Here is a 16762-nt window from a genome sequence, read left to right as displayed (position 1 = left end):
GGCTTACAACAAACCAAACACACGCTCATAGATTTCCAAAAACCTGCAACCGGCAACTTGGAGGGGTACGATACCGGCACGCAGGTGTCAAGGTGCAGCACGGGATGCGGTCGATGTCAAGAGAGGGGTGGGAGATTGGCCTCGGAGGTGCGGTCCAGCACCAAGAGAGATGCACGTTGCGGAGGAAAGGGTTAGGCTGGTTTTGGAGGGGTTCGATGTTTTTTAAAAATCAAAGACTAAAGTCCCAAAATGGTCCCTAACATTTGACGTTTTTTTTTATTTTGGTCCAAAACATTATCTTTTGAATTATTCGGTCCCTCACATTTGAAATCGGACCACATTTAGTCCTAAATTGACGGAATGGTTAAAATTTGACGGAAGGTGACAGTCAACGCTATTTTAATCAATTTTGACCAGATTAATATTTATAAAAATTCGTTTTTTTTTTTTAAATAAGTGCAAATTTGGGGTGGTTGCTATTCAGCTCCGCCGTGGGGTCGCTGGTGGTGAGCCGGCAGCTCTTCAATTCCATATTCCTGCACAAAGACGACGCCGCCTGCCCAGCCAAAGATTTCTACACCTACGACTCATTCAAGCCACCAGATGCTTCCCAAGATTCGGCCGCACAGGCAGCCTCTCCACGCTGAGGCGCGAGGTGGCCGCATTTCTAGCTCAGATCTCCCACGAGACCACCGGCGGGTGGGCTACAGCCCCCGACGGCCCCTACTCTTGGGGGCTCTGCTTCAAGGAGGAGGTGTCTCCACAGTCCATTTACTGCGACCCGGCCAACACCCATTGGCCTTGCACTCCCGGCAAGTCTTACCAAGGACGAGGTCCGATCCAGCTATCGTGGAACTACAACTATGGACCTGCCGGAAGAGCCTTGGGATTCGACAGCCTACGCAACCCAGAGATAGTCTCCAACAACTCAGTGATCTCCTGGAAAACTGTCCTCTGGTTTTGGATGACGGAGCAGAAGTCGAAGCCCTCGTGCCATAACGTCATGGTCGGACGCTACGTCCCCTCTGAGCTGGATCTGGCGGCCAACCGCACAGCCGGTTTTGGGCTAGTGACCAGCATCATCAACGGAGGGATCGAGTGTGGGGTCCCGACCAGTGCCTCCGTCTTGGACCGGATTGGATACTTCCAACGATATGCTGCCATCTTCAATGTCACAACCGGACCTAACCTGGATTGCCAATATCAAATTTGCATTTATTTCAAAAAGAAAAAAAAATCAAATTTTTATAAATATTAATCTGGTCAAAATTGATTAAAATAGCATTGACTGTCACATTCCATCAAATTTTAACCATTCCGTCAATTTAGGACTAAATGTGGTCCGATTTCAAATGTGAGGAACCAAATAATTCAAAAGATAATGTTTTGGACCAAAATCAAAAAAGCGCCAAATGTTAGGGATCATTTTGGAACTTTAGTCAAAATCAAATTTCAATTATTAATACAAATAACATTTATTTCATCCATTTCCTGTCTTTCATTTACAATTTTTCCAATCAAGTCCCCATAAAATTAATCTCAATGATGTCAATTTTAGATTAAAATTTCAAGTATACAAAATTAAATTACTTCGTCCGTCCGTGAAATGCTGTCCAGTTTAGTCATTTTGGTCTGTCCGTGAAATGTTGTTTACTTTGATTTTTTGGAACTCATTTTTCACTAACTCAATACACTCACATTTTATTACAAAATTAATATATAAATAAATGTATTTCACTAACGTTTTTCACTCACTTTTTTTTCCATAATTTTTAAAACATGTGTCGGTCAAACTTGGATAATATTTGATGATAGAGGGAGTAGTATGAATAGGTAGTAGGAATTATAACGATGCAGAAATAAAAGGAAATGATAATATGAGTACATGACAGAGTAGGAATATTAAATGAGATATGAGATGTGATTTGTGAATGATCTTAATATGGAGTAGCATTTTTAATAGAGTATATGTTTTCATATTTATTAAATAAGTATCAATATAATAGTAATAAAAGGTATATAATGCTTTAAATTGTCCTCCAAAATAATTTGATTCTTCTTAATTCTCTTTTTACTTACAAATCTAATTTTTTTTTCTATTCTATTCACTTTTTATTTAATTCATTAGACATTTTAAAAACCCTTGCCAAAAAAGAAATGATCGAGTTCAATGGAATAAATAGAATAATATTTATAAGAGAAAAAAATAGTAAGAAAATTAAATTTAACTGAGGGAGTATTTTATTACACTAAAATTGAATAATTATTAATTTTGATTATTTAAAAGTGAGATTTGACAATATTATCACTTGAAAATTAGTGTTTAAATTGATATTTATAGAGATATAAATATAAATTTGAATACAGGGAATGAAACAACAGTGACAAAACAATCAGCCCTCACCACTGCACACATACACATCCATCCAAAAATGGCGGCCAAATCGATGCTTTTCCGCCCTAACGTCGCCGCCCTATGTCTCTCCGGCAGCCGCTCCTTTCTCCGCCGAGATCCCTCGCCGATGATGATCTCAACGTCGGCTACAACCTCCAACCGCTCGCTACTCAGCCGGAGCCTCGCTCGTTCCTCCTCTGCTTTTGCAATCAGACGGAATTTCTGCGTCCGGGCGACCGACACTCCGGCCCCAATCGAAACTCCTTTGATGGAAACGATGGAGAAGAAGGTGCCTTTTCTGTAATATACCTAATTTTGTCTTTTATTTGTAGGCTAAATTTTCCTGATTGATTGGGGATTTCAGTTATGAAATTGGATGGGTAGCTTAATTATGTCTTTGAAGTTTGAACAACTCAATCTATACTCTGAGGCACATAATTTGATCAAATCGCTTTTAATTGATTGGAAATGCTCTTTCTTGGCTAAATTCCACGAATGTACGTCATGGGAGATGATATCCGCTATTTGTACCCGGAAAAAAACATTTCCAGTGATGGGAAAGACATAACCAAACACGCGAGAGGCTCTTGCGTGTTTAATGATACACGCATTAGGCAAATGCGTGTTTGGTTATCACATCCTCAGCAAAATTCCTACTCAGCCGCCGACACTACCATGCAGGCTTCCATGTCTCTCCTCATGGGGAAGGAACAACATCACATCAATCTTGGAAAGGGAGGCTGCTCACCAACGCAGCATGGTGCTGCATGCACCGACTCTATCATTGTCACGCCCGCATTTCCTAAGGATAGGAAGTACGGTGGACCGCGACTAGGGGGGGATAAAGAAGCGGGGAAGAAAGGGGGTAACAAGAATATTTGACCCAAAAACATTTAAAAAGGAAGTTCACTTTTAAACATTGTACTTAAGACGACATTACAAAAGTTAAAGTATTCAGAGTTTAAAGGAAAACATTGTATCGGATTACAAGCAGCGGAAAGACCAAAAGACAGATGCTGCCATGTATGACGACACGACACCATCCAAAAGACCAAATAAAAATACTATTTCAGCTTTGGCTGCTCATCATCCGTCATCCCCATCGTCGCTCAACCTGCACATTAAGAAAACAACATGCAGGGCTGAGTACTTATGCACTCAGTGGACACACGCCAAAAACATAGTTTGTCATGCCATAACAGTGTAACATTGGGGTTTTGAGTATAATGAAAAATAACCCAAGTACACAAAATACATTTCATAAATTCGACTGCGCAGTCATTTTCCGATATTGCCACCCTTATTCCCTCATTCATACACTATCTGATCCAAACCATGACAAGGGGCGTGGCCACACCCCAGGTCATCTAGACCGGCCAACTTGCTCTCAGATGGCACCCAGTCTCGTGTACACTAGCCTGAGGGTTCGCAGCCCAACAGACCCGAATTCGATTAAACATATGTGGTAAACCACTTCAGATAGGTTTCAAAATAAAACAGTTGGCAAGACAAACAGTTCACCTCCATAAAAACATTTCCGGAACAAAGTCCGTATTAAAGATATCCCACAGTATATTAGGATAGGAAAGCCCACCTCGATTGCTTAGCTTTTAAAATAATTCTCTTCAACCACACTTTCCTCGTAAACGATCACCCTTTTGAAAGATAAATAATATCATGATTAGAGTCAGGGTAAACGAGGTTTAAACGACAATGCATGATTCCTACGTGGACGACTTCAACATCTAGCACGCTACACGTACATACACTTAACCACATGTTACAAAACAAACACACAAAGTCACACGTTCGAAACACACCCCGCACGCAAACGACGTACCCAAATCGCGCACACGACACACGAACACAGCACTCCAAGTCCTGGCATACCCTTACTGTGCAAACGGCTCACTTGGCCCGGACAAGGTTCGGGACAACTCGAAAAAAAAAAGGATCGGCGTCTTGACATGGCTCGGTGCCTCGGCCGCCTGGCTCGGCACGTCGGCCACCTGGCTCGGTACCTCGGCCGCTGGCTCGGCACCTCGGCCGCCTACTCGACATCTCGGCCGTCGGTTCGGCACCTCGGCCGCTGGTTCGGCACCTCGGCCGTCTGTTCGGCACCTCGGCCGCTGGTTCGGCACCTCGGCCACTGGTTCGGCACCTCGGTCGTTGGCTCGGCTCCTCGGCATCTTATGCTCGGCGCCTCGGCCGTTGGCTCGGCTCCTCGGCATCTTATGCTCGACACCTCGGCCGCCTACTCGGCATCTCGGCCATCTGTTCGGCACCTCGGCCGCTGGTTCGGCACCTCGGCCGTCTGTTCGGCACTTCGGCACGGTACCGTCTCAGCTGTGGTGCGGCGCCTGGCGCGGTCCCGTGTACACTCACTTTCCTTCAACTTCCGATTCTCAAACCCTATACGACATTCCCACCACGCATTCTACGTCCCAAAACACACCCAAACACCTGGGATCATCCCTTCAAAACTTCCCACCAGCCTGCCCTAGGCCGGACCCTAGATCTCTCGGCCAACCCACACAAAACCCTTGAGCCAAACACAGATTTCCCCGAGCCATCTCTTGGCCAAACACGCCCACATACTTCACAAAAACATAGCATTCAGAAACACGCCAAAAGCACAAGAAAACATCTCCCAAAAACATACAACTCGCGAAGCTGCGCAGATTACTTGCAAAAATCATAATAAATTCATACGACATCCAAAGGGGCTGAAAATTACACACCATACAGAAAACACATCCAAGATTATACAGTTAAAAAAATTGTACCGAAAGGAGATCGTTTGCTCAGTCAAAAAGGGGTCGGAACCCACTGTCAGTTACCAACAAAGACATGCTTCACACAGACACATCATCCCACAACCTATTCAGCACCTAAACCCTCCAAAACGTCCTATATGCATGAGGTTTCGAAATGAACAAGGGTTAGGGGTTACCTTTCTCCGAATAGTTCGAAACGTAGGTCAAAGCTTCCCTACTCCGATTTCAAAACGGTACGCGAGAGTTTGCTACCTTAATGAAATCAGGAATCAATGAGAGGGAGTAAGAGGGAAGGTAAAAACCGAGAGGGAGAAGAAGGGAGACTTACCAGAGAGAGAGTAACTTTGCGAGAGAGAGAGCGAGCGAGAGAAAGAGAGAGACCGAAGAGGGAAAGAGATTGGAAAAGGGGAAAAGAATCGGTTAAGAGGGAGTGGGGGAGGTTGAGAAATTAGTGGGGAGAGGGGGAGGGGTTTTTTTTTTTGAAAAGGCGAGAGAATTAGGGAGGGAGGGATTTAATTTGTTATTTAGGATTTTAATTCTAGCTTAATTAGTTAATCACTTTTAATGCTAGGTAAAAACACCCCATCCGCAACAATAGTGTAAAGCAATTAATATTTCCACACCATATATTAAGCACAACACATAAGACATTCATTAATTTAAAGAACCAAAAACCACAAGATCTCGGATATTACAATCATGATGGAGGAGTCTATCCTCGAGAAGTGTTCAGCCGCCAAGATCCTTGCCTATACTTGCATGGGGAGTGAGGAAAGTTTAATTAAAATGGCTGAATCTTCATCATTGGGTAGTACACCAAATCAAGAAAGTAACCCTTATTTTATGGAAAAGGAGCAGCAATTGACAGATGGGTATGGGCGTGGGTTTTGTGTCCAAAACAAACACGCATTTGCCTAATGCGTGTATCATTAAACACGCAAGAGCCTCTCGCTTGTTTGGTTATCAAAGACGCGAGAGGCTCACGCGTCTTTTCTATCACTGGAAATGTTTTTTTTCCGGGTACAAATGGCGGATATCATCTCACATGACGTACATTCGTGGAATTTAGCCCTTTCTTTCCCGGTGCCTTTTCTCAAATATACCTATTTGTTTCTTTCATTTGTAGGTTAAATTTTCCTGATTGATTGGGGTTTTCAGTTATGATTTATGAAATCGGACTGGTAGCCTAATTAGGTCTTTGAACAACTCAATCTATACACTTAATCGCGTTAAATTGATCGGAATTGCTCTTACCGGTGCAGCTATTGGATCATATCTGCTTAGCATTTAAACTTTGCTGGAGTTACTACAAAGTTATGCTGATGATATTGCTTACCTTAGCTTAGAATCCTAGAAACAGTCTTATGAATATGATTAAGGGAATAAGCTTCGGTTTTTAGTGGAAAATAGGCAAACGTGAGATTAAGAGAGATTGTAGGAGTGTATTTATATGCTCTGAGGCTGTATTATGCTTTAGTCAGCTTTGAAGCACCATATCTCTTATAAGAAGTGATTCTGGACCAATAGTCGATGAGGAGAACTTAAGTCGAAAAAAAGCATCATAAAAGGTTTCTGTCTACGTATTAGCATGGATTTGAATGAATTATTTTGAAACTGGTTGATCTTTAAGCTTGTGAGCTCTTAAAGTCCTTGGATATTTTGAGGATCCAGTTTTGATACGTTCTGTTCATAAATTGGCCCTAAATTGAGCCTGGAACGAATAGGCATCATCCAATGTAATTCTCTAATGATATTCTGTCGTCGGTAAATTCATTTAGAATATACTAGCACATTTTCGAGGATTAAAGTTGCAAGTTTTCAAGAAACCTACACAGTCGTACATGCAGTGCTTGGGAAGTGCCATTACTGGTTACAACAAGAGATTGCCTTTTTTCAATATGCACTTCCCGTTGTATTCTTAGCATGAGGCTCGGTTATCTGAATATTGTTAATATTTCTGGTATTAGATCAAGGAACATTTGAGTGCAGACTCAGTTGTTGTGAAGGATGCTTACGGGGATGGTCGCCATGTCAGGTAAGGTTTCATTTTTTTGTCCTTACTCCTTATTGTTGGTTCATATATAGTTAGAATGTTGTACTACACATTATCATTGGGTTGGTAAACTAAAAGTTTGATTTCATCTTCTAATTTTTGCAGCATAGATGTCATATCCTCATCTTTCGAGGGGCAATCGGCTGTGAATAGACAGAGGGCCGTATACAAGGCGATATGGGAAGAACTTCAGGATAGAGTGCACGCTGTCGACCAGATGACTACACGGACTCCATCTGAAGCAGCAGCAGGGAAGTGACGAAGCATTAGTCACGATTTCATTCACTTTGTCGCCCTTGTACCAATAGTCTTATATTCTTGTGTCTTGTTCTATCTGAATAATGTGAAAGTTTGATATTTTTTGAGTGAGGAACCTCACTCAATAAGCAATTTGCACTTTCGAACTATGGGTAAAGGTGGATTCAGACATTCATTTCATTAGTTTTGTTAAACACAAATGATGCTTCTGAATCACACACTATTTTAGAATAGGTGAATAGAGCATTTCTTTTGGATACATGGCTTAAGAAATTGATGCGCTAAATGTTAAAGTGTAGAAAAAATAAAGTTAGAGAGATAAATAAAATATGAAAAAGAATAATAATTTTGTAAAAAAATGAAATGACTCAACTATCTTAGAAGATAATCCAGAAAGGAATACAATCGATTCAACTATAAGGATTATTATTTTTAAAAATATTTAGATATAGATGTAGAATATCTATAATAGTAGGATTCGTTTCAGACTTTTAGGTAAAAGAATACTTTATACTGATAAAATTAAGTTTGGTTTCCAATTTTGTTTCAATTCTTCGTATACCCAAACTTAAAAACTACAATTTGTCAAAAATTTGAATCAAACCAAACCAAATTTCTAATTATAGTTTAATTCAAATTAAATATTCGATTATTCAGGTAATGATCCAAAATGCAAACATCTGAAAAATCTATCTTTGAAACTGCAACAAGCAAATGAGGCAGCCAAGTCAAATCCCAACAACAACAGCAAGCCTCTCTCTATATACAAACATAACATCTCCTAATTCAACAACACTATTTCCAATTAGCTATTCCCTATGAATAAACACCTCTATACTTAGCATCCCATCTCTTCTTCAAACACCTCATACATACTTCCATAAATCAAGCAAGAAGCAAGGTAAATACGCACCGACGCGTTCGTACGCCACCCTCGGTCACCATAGTTTGCATCACCTATATTCACAAGCCCCTATCGATTCCTTTCAGCTCGAGCCGATACTTCTCAAGAACTAGAAAGAGTGAATAGTAATGAAGATGTTCAAAACCTTGTAGATAGTGATAGTATGTTTCTCTGCTTAATGTAAAAACTCACTTCAAACTTGAGGAGGGGACTCGGGCTCGGAGCCACCGATCGAGGAAAACGACATGGTGTCTTCCTTTGGTATAGCGACGAAGTTCAGAGGAGCAGTGGAGAGCCTTCTCATTTCCTTGAAATAGCCATTGTGACGGCCAGAATATGAGCGTGGTGTGAGGAGCTCGGGAGTCGCAGCGCCAAGGGAGTTGCGACGGGGTGAGGGTGTCACCGATCCATTCCCATATGCTCGATATCCGTTTTGATTCCTGAAGCTGTTGCTTCTCCTCGGACTTGGCTTAGACCCGTACATAGATTCTTTCTCGGTAAGGAGCACATCTTGCAGTTTCTTGTGATCCTAAATTTAGGAAAGGTAGAAACGGAAAAAGAACATGAGAATCATCGAAAATAGCCTCTCGATTGTTTTCCTTACGAGGCGTTGAGCAAACGTATGGCTGAGTTTTTTACTCTGTTTTCCCCAAGATTTGATATTTTACAAGAAAGACTATATATATGTTCCTTTATTTCTGAACTATGTTTTTTTTTTTTTTTTTTAATTTCTGAACTATGTTATCAGCAAAGATTTTCTCTAAGAAAATCTAATTTGAATTACCCGAGCTCGCTTCTTCTCCTCTTCCTTGAGTCGTCTGGCTTGTTTGTAGTCCTCCAGAATCGACACCAAACGCACCTACACACGACACGCAGGATGCAATTAACAAAGCAGTCAAAAACGTCGAAACACATTGGAAGTTTTTTAAATCACTTACTCCATCATAAAGAAACAGTTTCTGTTTCTCCTCCTCCCATGAAAGAGTCTTGCTAATTAGATTATCAACCATAGCTGCAAATCTCATCTCGTTAACCTCGGAAACACAAACAGCTCCGATAAGGAGAGATATCGTCAACGAGTCCAAAAAAGTACCTGGAATCTTATTTATCATGATCCTGGCTCGCTCTGCACGTTTAAGGTTTATATGTGCACCTCTTACAGCACTGTAGCGATTGTGATCCTGGATGATCGAACAATAAAAGAGAAATTATAAATTGCTAGTGACGGACTTCTGATAAATGATTTGCATATCTCGAACATGATATGGTAGCTTACAAGGTTATAATCGTCAAGCCACTTTTCCTCGTCACAAGCAGAAAGCCACCGGTCTATCCTTTCCATTATTTCTTTGCGGCTAAAAGCTTCGTCTTTGACTTTACATATTTGTGCCTCGATGTTAGCTAAGAGCTCACAGGGATCCACCAAGCCTGCAGTATGATAGAGTTCAAACGATTAACTTCACTAAGAATCAACAAGACTGTAGGCAGGGAGAGATGGGAAGTACTTATTGAAACAGATTAATCACCCGAATCTATCAAAACACTGGTTTTCTCGGCAGCTGTGCTTTGATCTGGTTGAATATGAATTTTACAGCACAGATCTTCCAACTCCGACCTCTTCTTCATCACAAGTTCCTTCAACCTACTCGTTTTTAGTTTCGTGAGCCTCTCGACCTCTGCTGATACCTGTTGGATACGACATTATAAACAATCAGCTCACGTTTCTGGAAAGAAGCCGCAAAGTTGGGTAAATTCATACTGATCCCGTACCTGCTGAACTGTCTCCGGTGAAAGAGCGCCTGGTTGCATAATTTCTGATTCGGACAAACCAAGGACTGAAGTAATTCTAAGGAAGCTAGCCTTGTCTTCTTTCGATGTATCCATCAAGTTCCATAGTTCAAAGAGAGACCCGGCAACATCTTTCAACTGCAGCAACAATAGTTCTTAAATGAGCAAGAAAGCAACACATTTGGACAAAAGAATACCAGAGTTCAAATACCTTTTGAAACCGGAACTTTTTCTCGGTTTTTAACTTAAGGACAGCCTGATCAAGCCCCTCCAATGTGCTGTCACTGATATTTGTGACAAGCCCCACACTTGATCCGTGCAAGCTTGGGTGGATATCACTCACAGTTTGGCCGAAATCTATACTAAGGACACCACACAAAGTATGCACTTCGTTCACATAATCCATCACTTTCTGGAGGCGCTCGGACTGCCAAGAAGAAGAGTAATTTTAGAACCACAGTCAAGGAGATTTTATCCTTAACTGAAAGCAGTCGTTCAAATTGTGAGGAACGCACTTCCAAATTAAATAATAAGGCCATAATAAGTTTCCAAGCTGTAGTTCAATATAAAGACTGGAACGAAGTATGCACAAATACAGAAGATATTTTTTTGTATGTTTAACACACTACTTCATGAACCTTCTCTTTCTGAAGACTACGTAGTTTTGATTGATGTTCGGTGAGTTTTCTCACTGATAAGTCTTGTTCTTCCAGAGTCAAGACGCTCATGGAACTGGAAGTACTGCCATAACCAGAAATTTCGCCACTAATCTTCTCGATTTGTGACTTAATATCTGCAAATTGCTTCATTCTTTCCTCCTCCTTAAGTTTTAGATCTTCCACTAATGGTCTGACTGAGGCTAGCTGCCCTTTCAAAGATTTCGTTTTCTTGTCAGACTGCACCTGTTGGTTCGCAAAATATCAGCCAAGCAATATTATACAACCAATCAAATATCTATAAGGGAAATCGAGTTAATGTCAATATAGTTTAAGATAAGACAGAGATAGTATAACCAGAACAGAACGATGAAGTCAATTTGGTAAGAAGTTCCCCCTCAAATCAATAGGTCGGGGGGTCGAGTCACCTCAGGTGTGTGAGAGAGAGAGTTGTAACTCTAAAAATAATCAATACACCATAAAAAACTACTGGCCACTCAAAACAATATTCAGCAATCGAGGACCGAGGTTGTTTGATTTATGTGTAATAGGTTAAAACCAGTAAAGCAAAACTCTCAAAGCTCTGAAAATCTTTGATTTATATTGTTTTATGTTGTTTTACCAGCTCAATCTAAGACTCAATTATCCTTGACACACCATTAGACGAGAATCGGGAGCATAGTCTCATTTCTCTCACAAACATTCTTGCACACCGCATTCTATTAATTACACAAAATGGAAGTGCTAGTTGTCTCAAGTGTTAAAGATGCTTCATTACCGGCGAATTTATGTTGATTTCTCCAAGAGTTGCAATAAGCATTGCAGCCTCAGCTTCCATAGAAGCAATAGACTGATGAAGGCGTGCCTTGTCATTTGCGGCCTCATCAACCTTTCTTCTGTAGATCTCCAAACACTCTCGCTCGAGCTCCATTAACATGCGGTCTTTATCCGCTTGAGTCTCCCCAATTTCAGTCCATAATTGCTGGTCATCAAAACAGTTACAAAAACCACCAAGTAAATTACACTCCATTATCAAAAGTCTTACCCAAAGAAACTAGAAAATTGTGATATTCAAACAAGAAAATATGAAATTCATCTTTTCTTTTTCACTAGAAAAACTCGGGTTATACACACAAGCAGTTTAGACATGATTTGCTATCAACAATGTAAAGAAATTCCATTTTTGCCCATACCATCATATAATTAACAATATGTAAACTTTAACAGATAAACTATCATAAAAATTAATCTTTCTTCAGATTAAAACCAATGTTTTGGCTTCTTCATACAAAAAAACAAAATAAAGTCTTACTGATAGGAAAAGTTTTAAGATAACACTTGCAAGGGAAAAAGAAATTGTGAGAAATTAATGAAGTAATAAATTACATATTTATAATATGATAGTACATACTCTAATAAATTTCCACCCTTATTATCCTATAAACTTATCAGAATGAAAAAAATCAAAAGTTACACAAGCAGAGAGACATTATTTGCAACCAACAGTGCAAAGAACTCCAGTTTTCACCCTTATCATCACATAATTTATAAATAATAACTTTAACAGAGAAATTATCTTAAAAATTAATCTTCTTGGTACTGGATAGTTAAAAAAATCAAGATAACAATTCCAAGGGAAAACAAGGAACTGTGAGAAATTGATGAAGTAATAAACCCTTATCCTATAAATTTTAACAAAAGGAAAAAAAAAACAAATCAAAAGTAAGAAAGTTCAACAGAAATCATAGAAACATCATGACAAGAACCCTTTCACCCCCAAACAACATCATGAAAACCTACTCTACACTAACCAAAATAAAAGTGTGTGTGTGAGAGAGAAAGAAAGAGAAACCTGAAGTTCTTTCAGCAGAGTATTGCAAGTATTGCTTGTGTGGAAACTGATGGAATTACTCCCAAATGCAGCAGTCATCATTTTTCACAGCTTAATCCAAAGGGGCTTTCCAGAAAATGCTTAAAGGCTTCACCTTTACACTTTATGAAGAAAGGGCAGCACCTTCCAACATCTTCTCTCTCTCTCTCTCTCCTTTGGTAAAAGAGAAGCAAAAAAGAGACTATGTAATGTAATGCACCACCATTTCTCTCTCTCTAAAAGATCTGAAGCTAAATTCAACGCAAATGGACAAACAAACTTTGTTGCTGAATCCAATTTCTTTATTTAAAGGAAAGGAGAGGAAGAATTAGGTACTGTGGAGAAATATTCTAGATTATAAATATAAAAAAATTGTAGAAGACGGTAGCACAAGCTCAATTATTATGAAGCAGCAGCTATCACATTCACAATTACTGTTGAAATTGCTGCGATTTCATGTACTTTGTAGCAGAGGTGGAAGAAAGAAGCAAAAAAAGGAAGATATTGTGATTTTAGGAGGTGGTGGGGGCTAACTTGCGCAGATGCAGGTGGATCTGTGCAGATTAGATTTGCGCGGAGTTCTATGCTACAGTGCGCCTCCGGTGTAAAAAGGAATATTTTTCATTAATTATTTTATTGGAGAGTTTGTATATTCCCGTTAGGCGGAATTGCTATCTCCACTCCGTGTCTCACTACCGCCACTCTCCTCTTGTTTTTACGTCAACGCGAAGAAACTATTATGTGGACGTTTGAACCATTTTTGTCTACACATTAAATTATTAAGCTAAAATTCTCCACTTATTTTTGTAAACAAATGATTAAGTACTTTATTATATAAAATAAAAGAAAATGGCTAAAATTGGTCAAAAGCAGAGTAATACTATTCCTTTGTCGGTGCTAAGTTATCTTATTTGGAATCGATAAGAGTTTTTAAAAATATGAAAAATGTCAGTAAAAAATAGTAAAATGAGTTTTGTGATAAAATGAGGTAATGGAATACACGAAATACTTACTAAATTTAACAAATAAACTGAGAAAGGTAATGACGAATATCTTGAAATAATAAAATGAATTTTTAGCTTTCGACAAACTAAATATGCTCTTGTTCGTATGTTCTAAATGGAAGATCATTACCGAATATTGGTATACAAATGGAAGATCGTCATTGATAATATATTGGTAGTATATACTCCTACTATACAAAAAAAGATTAAATAGAGTAAAATTTTATTATTGGACCAATGTATAACTGTCGTCCTACATAAGAATAAATATTACGGAAACTAATGCTTAACTTCACCTATATTTTCCCTCTATCAATTATTTATAAGACCTCGTGGAAAATGACAAACCACCCAAAACTCTATTTGTAGAAGTCAATTTATATTAAAAAAATTGAAAGTTTCCAATTACAAACAAAAATAATATCCCAGTCCGAATTAACGTTTTACCAATATGGTATTCTTTGATGAGATTAACAATCCAAATGATTTTATTGTACTTTTCAAATTCAATTGCTAAAAGGGTTGATTAATGAACAAATTAAGCGAAGGTACCTTTTTTATCATGAGAAATTGAATAACAACAACAACAATAAATAAAAAAAAAATTGAATCTTGATTTGGTGTGAGTTTTTTAAAAGTTGATGCAAAGTGACACAGCCACATACAATGTTATATAGATGGATGATGCATTCATCATTTATCTCATAATTAAATATTTCTGACGATTTATCTTTTTTAATAGTTAATTGTACATAATCCAAACTCCAGAGTAGTACTACTAAAAGACATATTGATATTAGATTCAAGAAATTAATTACAGTAATAGCTTTTTTAATTACGATAAATTAGTTATAATATAACTATATTTAATTTTTATATAAGTGCATAAATTTCAAATTAATTGAAAATAACTCTAAAATAAAATAAGTATTCAATTAATTCGAAATAATATCATTAAAATTTCAAAGTGCTTTAATACTTAAATAAATTATAGAATTATAAAATAATTAATTATAGAATAAATTGTTTTTATTTATTCGTAATTAAAAACCAAATATTTTACAATCTTTGACTTAAAATGATTACAGAATACAAAAGATAGTCTTTAATAGATTTAAGGGAAAATGGAAAAAAAATGACTCATGGTGATATTTTCAGTTTTCAAATATCTCTAGTGATAATTTTAAATTTTCAGACTTAAAAAGTGTCTATTGCTACAAACACTATTTTCTGTGTGCATCACACGATAAACTCACTCATCGTTATCTACTGATTCTACTGTACATAATACCCAAAAACAAGTGTTCTAATCTAAGTATCTAACTGATAAGAATGAGGCAGAAAAATAATATGCATGTGACCATTATTTGGATATATTAGTCAGAATTTTTCTTAGCCAAAAATATCCCAAATTTGTTGTCATCATGTATAAAGAAAAGAAGATGTTGCATGTACTAAGTAGGATATAGTTAAGAAATTTCTCTTTCAATCAGTAAATTGAGAATTACTACTGTCACGAAATAAATGAAGAATTATTATTAATTTACTAAAAAATTAAAGTAGAATATGCAAATGCATAGGTGCAATAAAGTCTAAATACACTCCATATATTATATAATGAAGTAAATGAGAAATTATTGTTGATTAAAAAATGGGTAACGACCACATAATAATCGGGAAATCAATATTGTTCTTTAAAAAAGAAAGTAGGGTATGTTACGTATGTATATGTGCAATAAAGGGTGTGCAATAATGTCTAAATTAAATACAGTCCATAATTATAACATAATTAATTGTATACGTGACGAAACATGCAATCATATTTATATGTTGCATGGGACTCTAAAATACTGTATTAGAATCAATTATTGTTGTAGAAAAATGTCAAAATACTTTTAATACATATTGCGTATGTATAATCTAGTGGAGTAGGCTGCTGCAGTGCAATCATTGCATAATGACGATTGACAAATATTAATGTACTATGAAGCATGAACCAACCGATCTCAATAATGACGATATTAATTATGATGAATTAACTAAAATACTATGTATAGCAATTATTCCCAAATGAAGAATATCAATATTAATTTAAATGAAAGAATCTTCTTAAGATAAATATGTTTTCACTCAATTCCACGTTTGTTTCAAACTACTTGGAGTCATTTCTCTATATGACAAGTATTAATCGCTTTCATGAACTATCTATTTTATTTTCTGTTCATTTATCTAATTTATTCATAGTTCTCTCTCTATCTAATTTCCTAAAAATCATTTTTAAAATCACGTACCCAAAAAGCGCTTCAAATAAAGTGGGACAATATTGAAAATACATATTTTGAAGACAAGCATTTATAAAGTATAATTAAAAAGATGATCATAACATTCATATTGAAGTTTATTATACTGTTGTAGAAAATATATTACTCTCTATGCCCATGATTATACATCTCATTTTTTTTCATGTTGGTTTATCAATTATAATTATTTATTTAATTTCATTTTTACTATATAGAAGTAATAAAATAATGAAAGCTACGTTTAAACATGCTTTCTAATCACATTTAATTAATATAAAAAATGAGATAAATATTCATTTATTTATTAGTACTTTATTAAACCCGTGTAGCCAAAAAATGAAAAGTATAATCGCAGAAAGAGAGAGTATATATGAAGTCTACCTATTTAAGAGAGAGTATTTAATTGTGTACATATATTGGTACTTGAGAATATGACTCTGTGCAAGAAAATACAATGTAACTATTGCTTAGAAAGTATAGAATAATGGACCCATTGCATTCTGTTCAACTTTCATTATCCTATGGAGTGATAAATATAATCATATAAAAGCTGGTGCCCTATCATAAAATACAGTGATTTATTTTTTCCAGGTGGAGGGGTCCATTTGATCTTATCTATCCTATAAATTTATTTTATCTTCATTGTTGAAATTAAAAGGTAAGAAAAATAAGTTGAAGATGAACTCAATACCATTAGGAATTTATAAACAAAATAATTATATAAGTTATCTATTCTTTCAAACTACCTCTTAAGTTG

General features: G+C 37.1%; 2 protein-coding genes and 1 pseudogene across 2 annotated transcripts; 2 read left to right on the top strand and 1 right to left on the bottom strand.

Annotated features, from left to right (window-relative positions):
- The first annotated feature begins 113 nt into the window (after positions 1-113).
- LOC121809223 lies at positions 114-1582 on the top strand (annotated as a pseudogene).
- A 792-nt stretch (positions 1583-2374) lies between these two features.
- On the top strand, positions 2375-7663 carry LOC121807697 (protein BOLA4, chloroplastic/mitochondrial-like). Its single transcript, XM_042207963.1, has 3 exons — positions 2375-2684; positions 7140-7207; positions 7331-7663. The coding sequence occupies exons 1-3, from the start codon at positions 2433-2435 to the stop codon at positions 7482-7484; spliced, it is 474 nt and encodes a 157-aa protein (XP_042063897.1). The 5' UTR covers positions 2375-2432; the 3' UTR covers positions 7485-7663.
- Positions 7664-8096: 433 nt separating this feature from the next.
- LOC121809748 (65-kDa microtubule-associated protein 6-like) lies at positions 8097-13302 on the bottom strand. The gene is made up of 12 exons (XM_042210523.1): positions 12684-13302; positions 11610-11813; positions 10814-11077; positions 10387-10602; positions 10158-10313; positions 9914-10073; positions 9664-9815; positions 9481-9568; positions 9326-9399; positions 9172-9246; positions 8580-8916; positions 8097-8496 (listed from the first exon to the last, which is right to left on the bottom strand). The coding sequence occupies exons 1-11, from the start codon at positions 12762-12764 to the stop codon at positions 8581-8583; spliced, it is 1806 nt and encodes a 601-aa protein (XP_042066457.1). The 5' UTR covers positions 12765-13302; the 3' UTR covers positions 8097-8496; position 8580.
- Between the last annotated feature and the right edge of the window lie 3460 nt (positions 13303-16762).

The sequence above is a fragment of the Salvia splendens genome, chromosome 6, assembly GCF_004379255.2.
Source record: "Salvia splendens isolate huo1 chromosome 6, SspV2, whole genome shotgun sequence".
Classification (NCBI taxonomy): Eukaryota; Viridiplantae; Streptophyta; class Magnoliopsida; order Lamiales; family Lamiaceae; genus Salvia; species Salvia splendens.
This window is presented reverse-complemented; position numbering and strand designations above follow the sequence as displayed.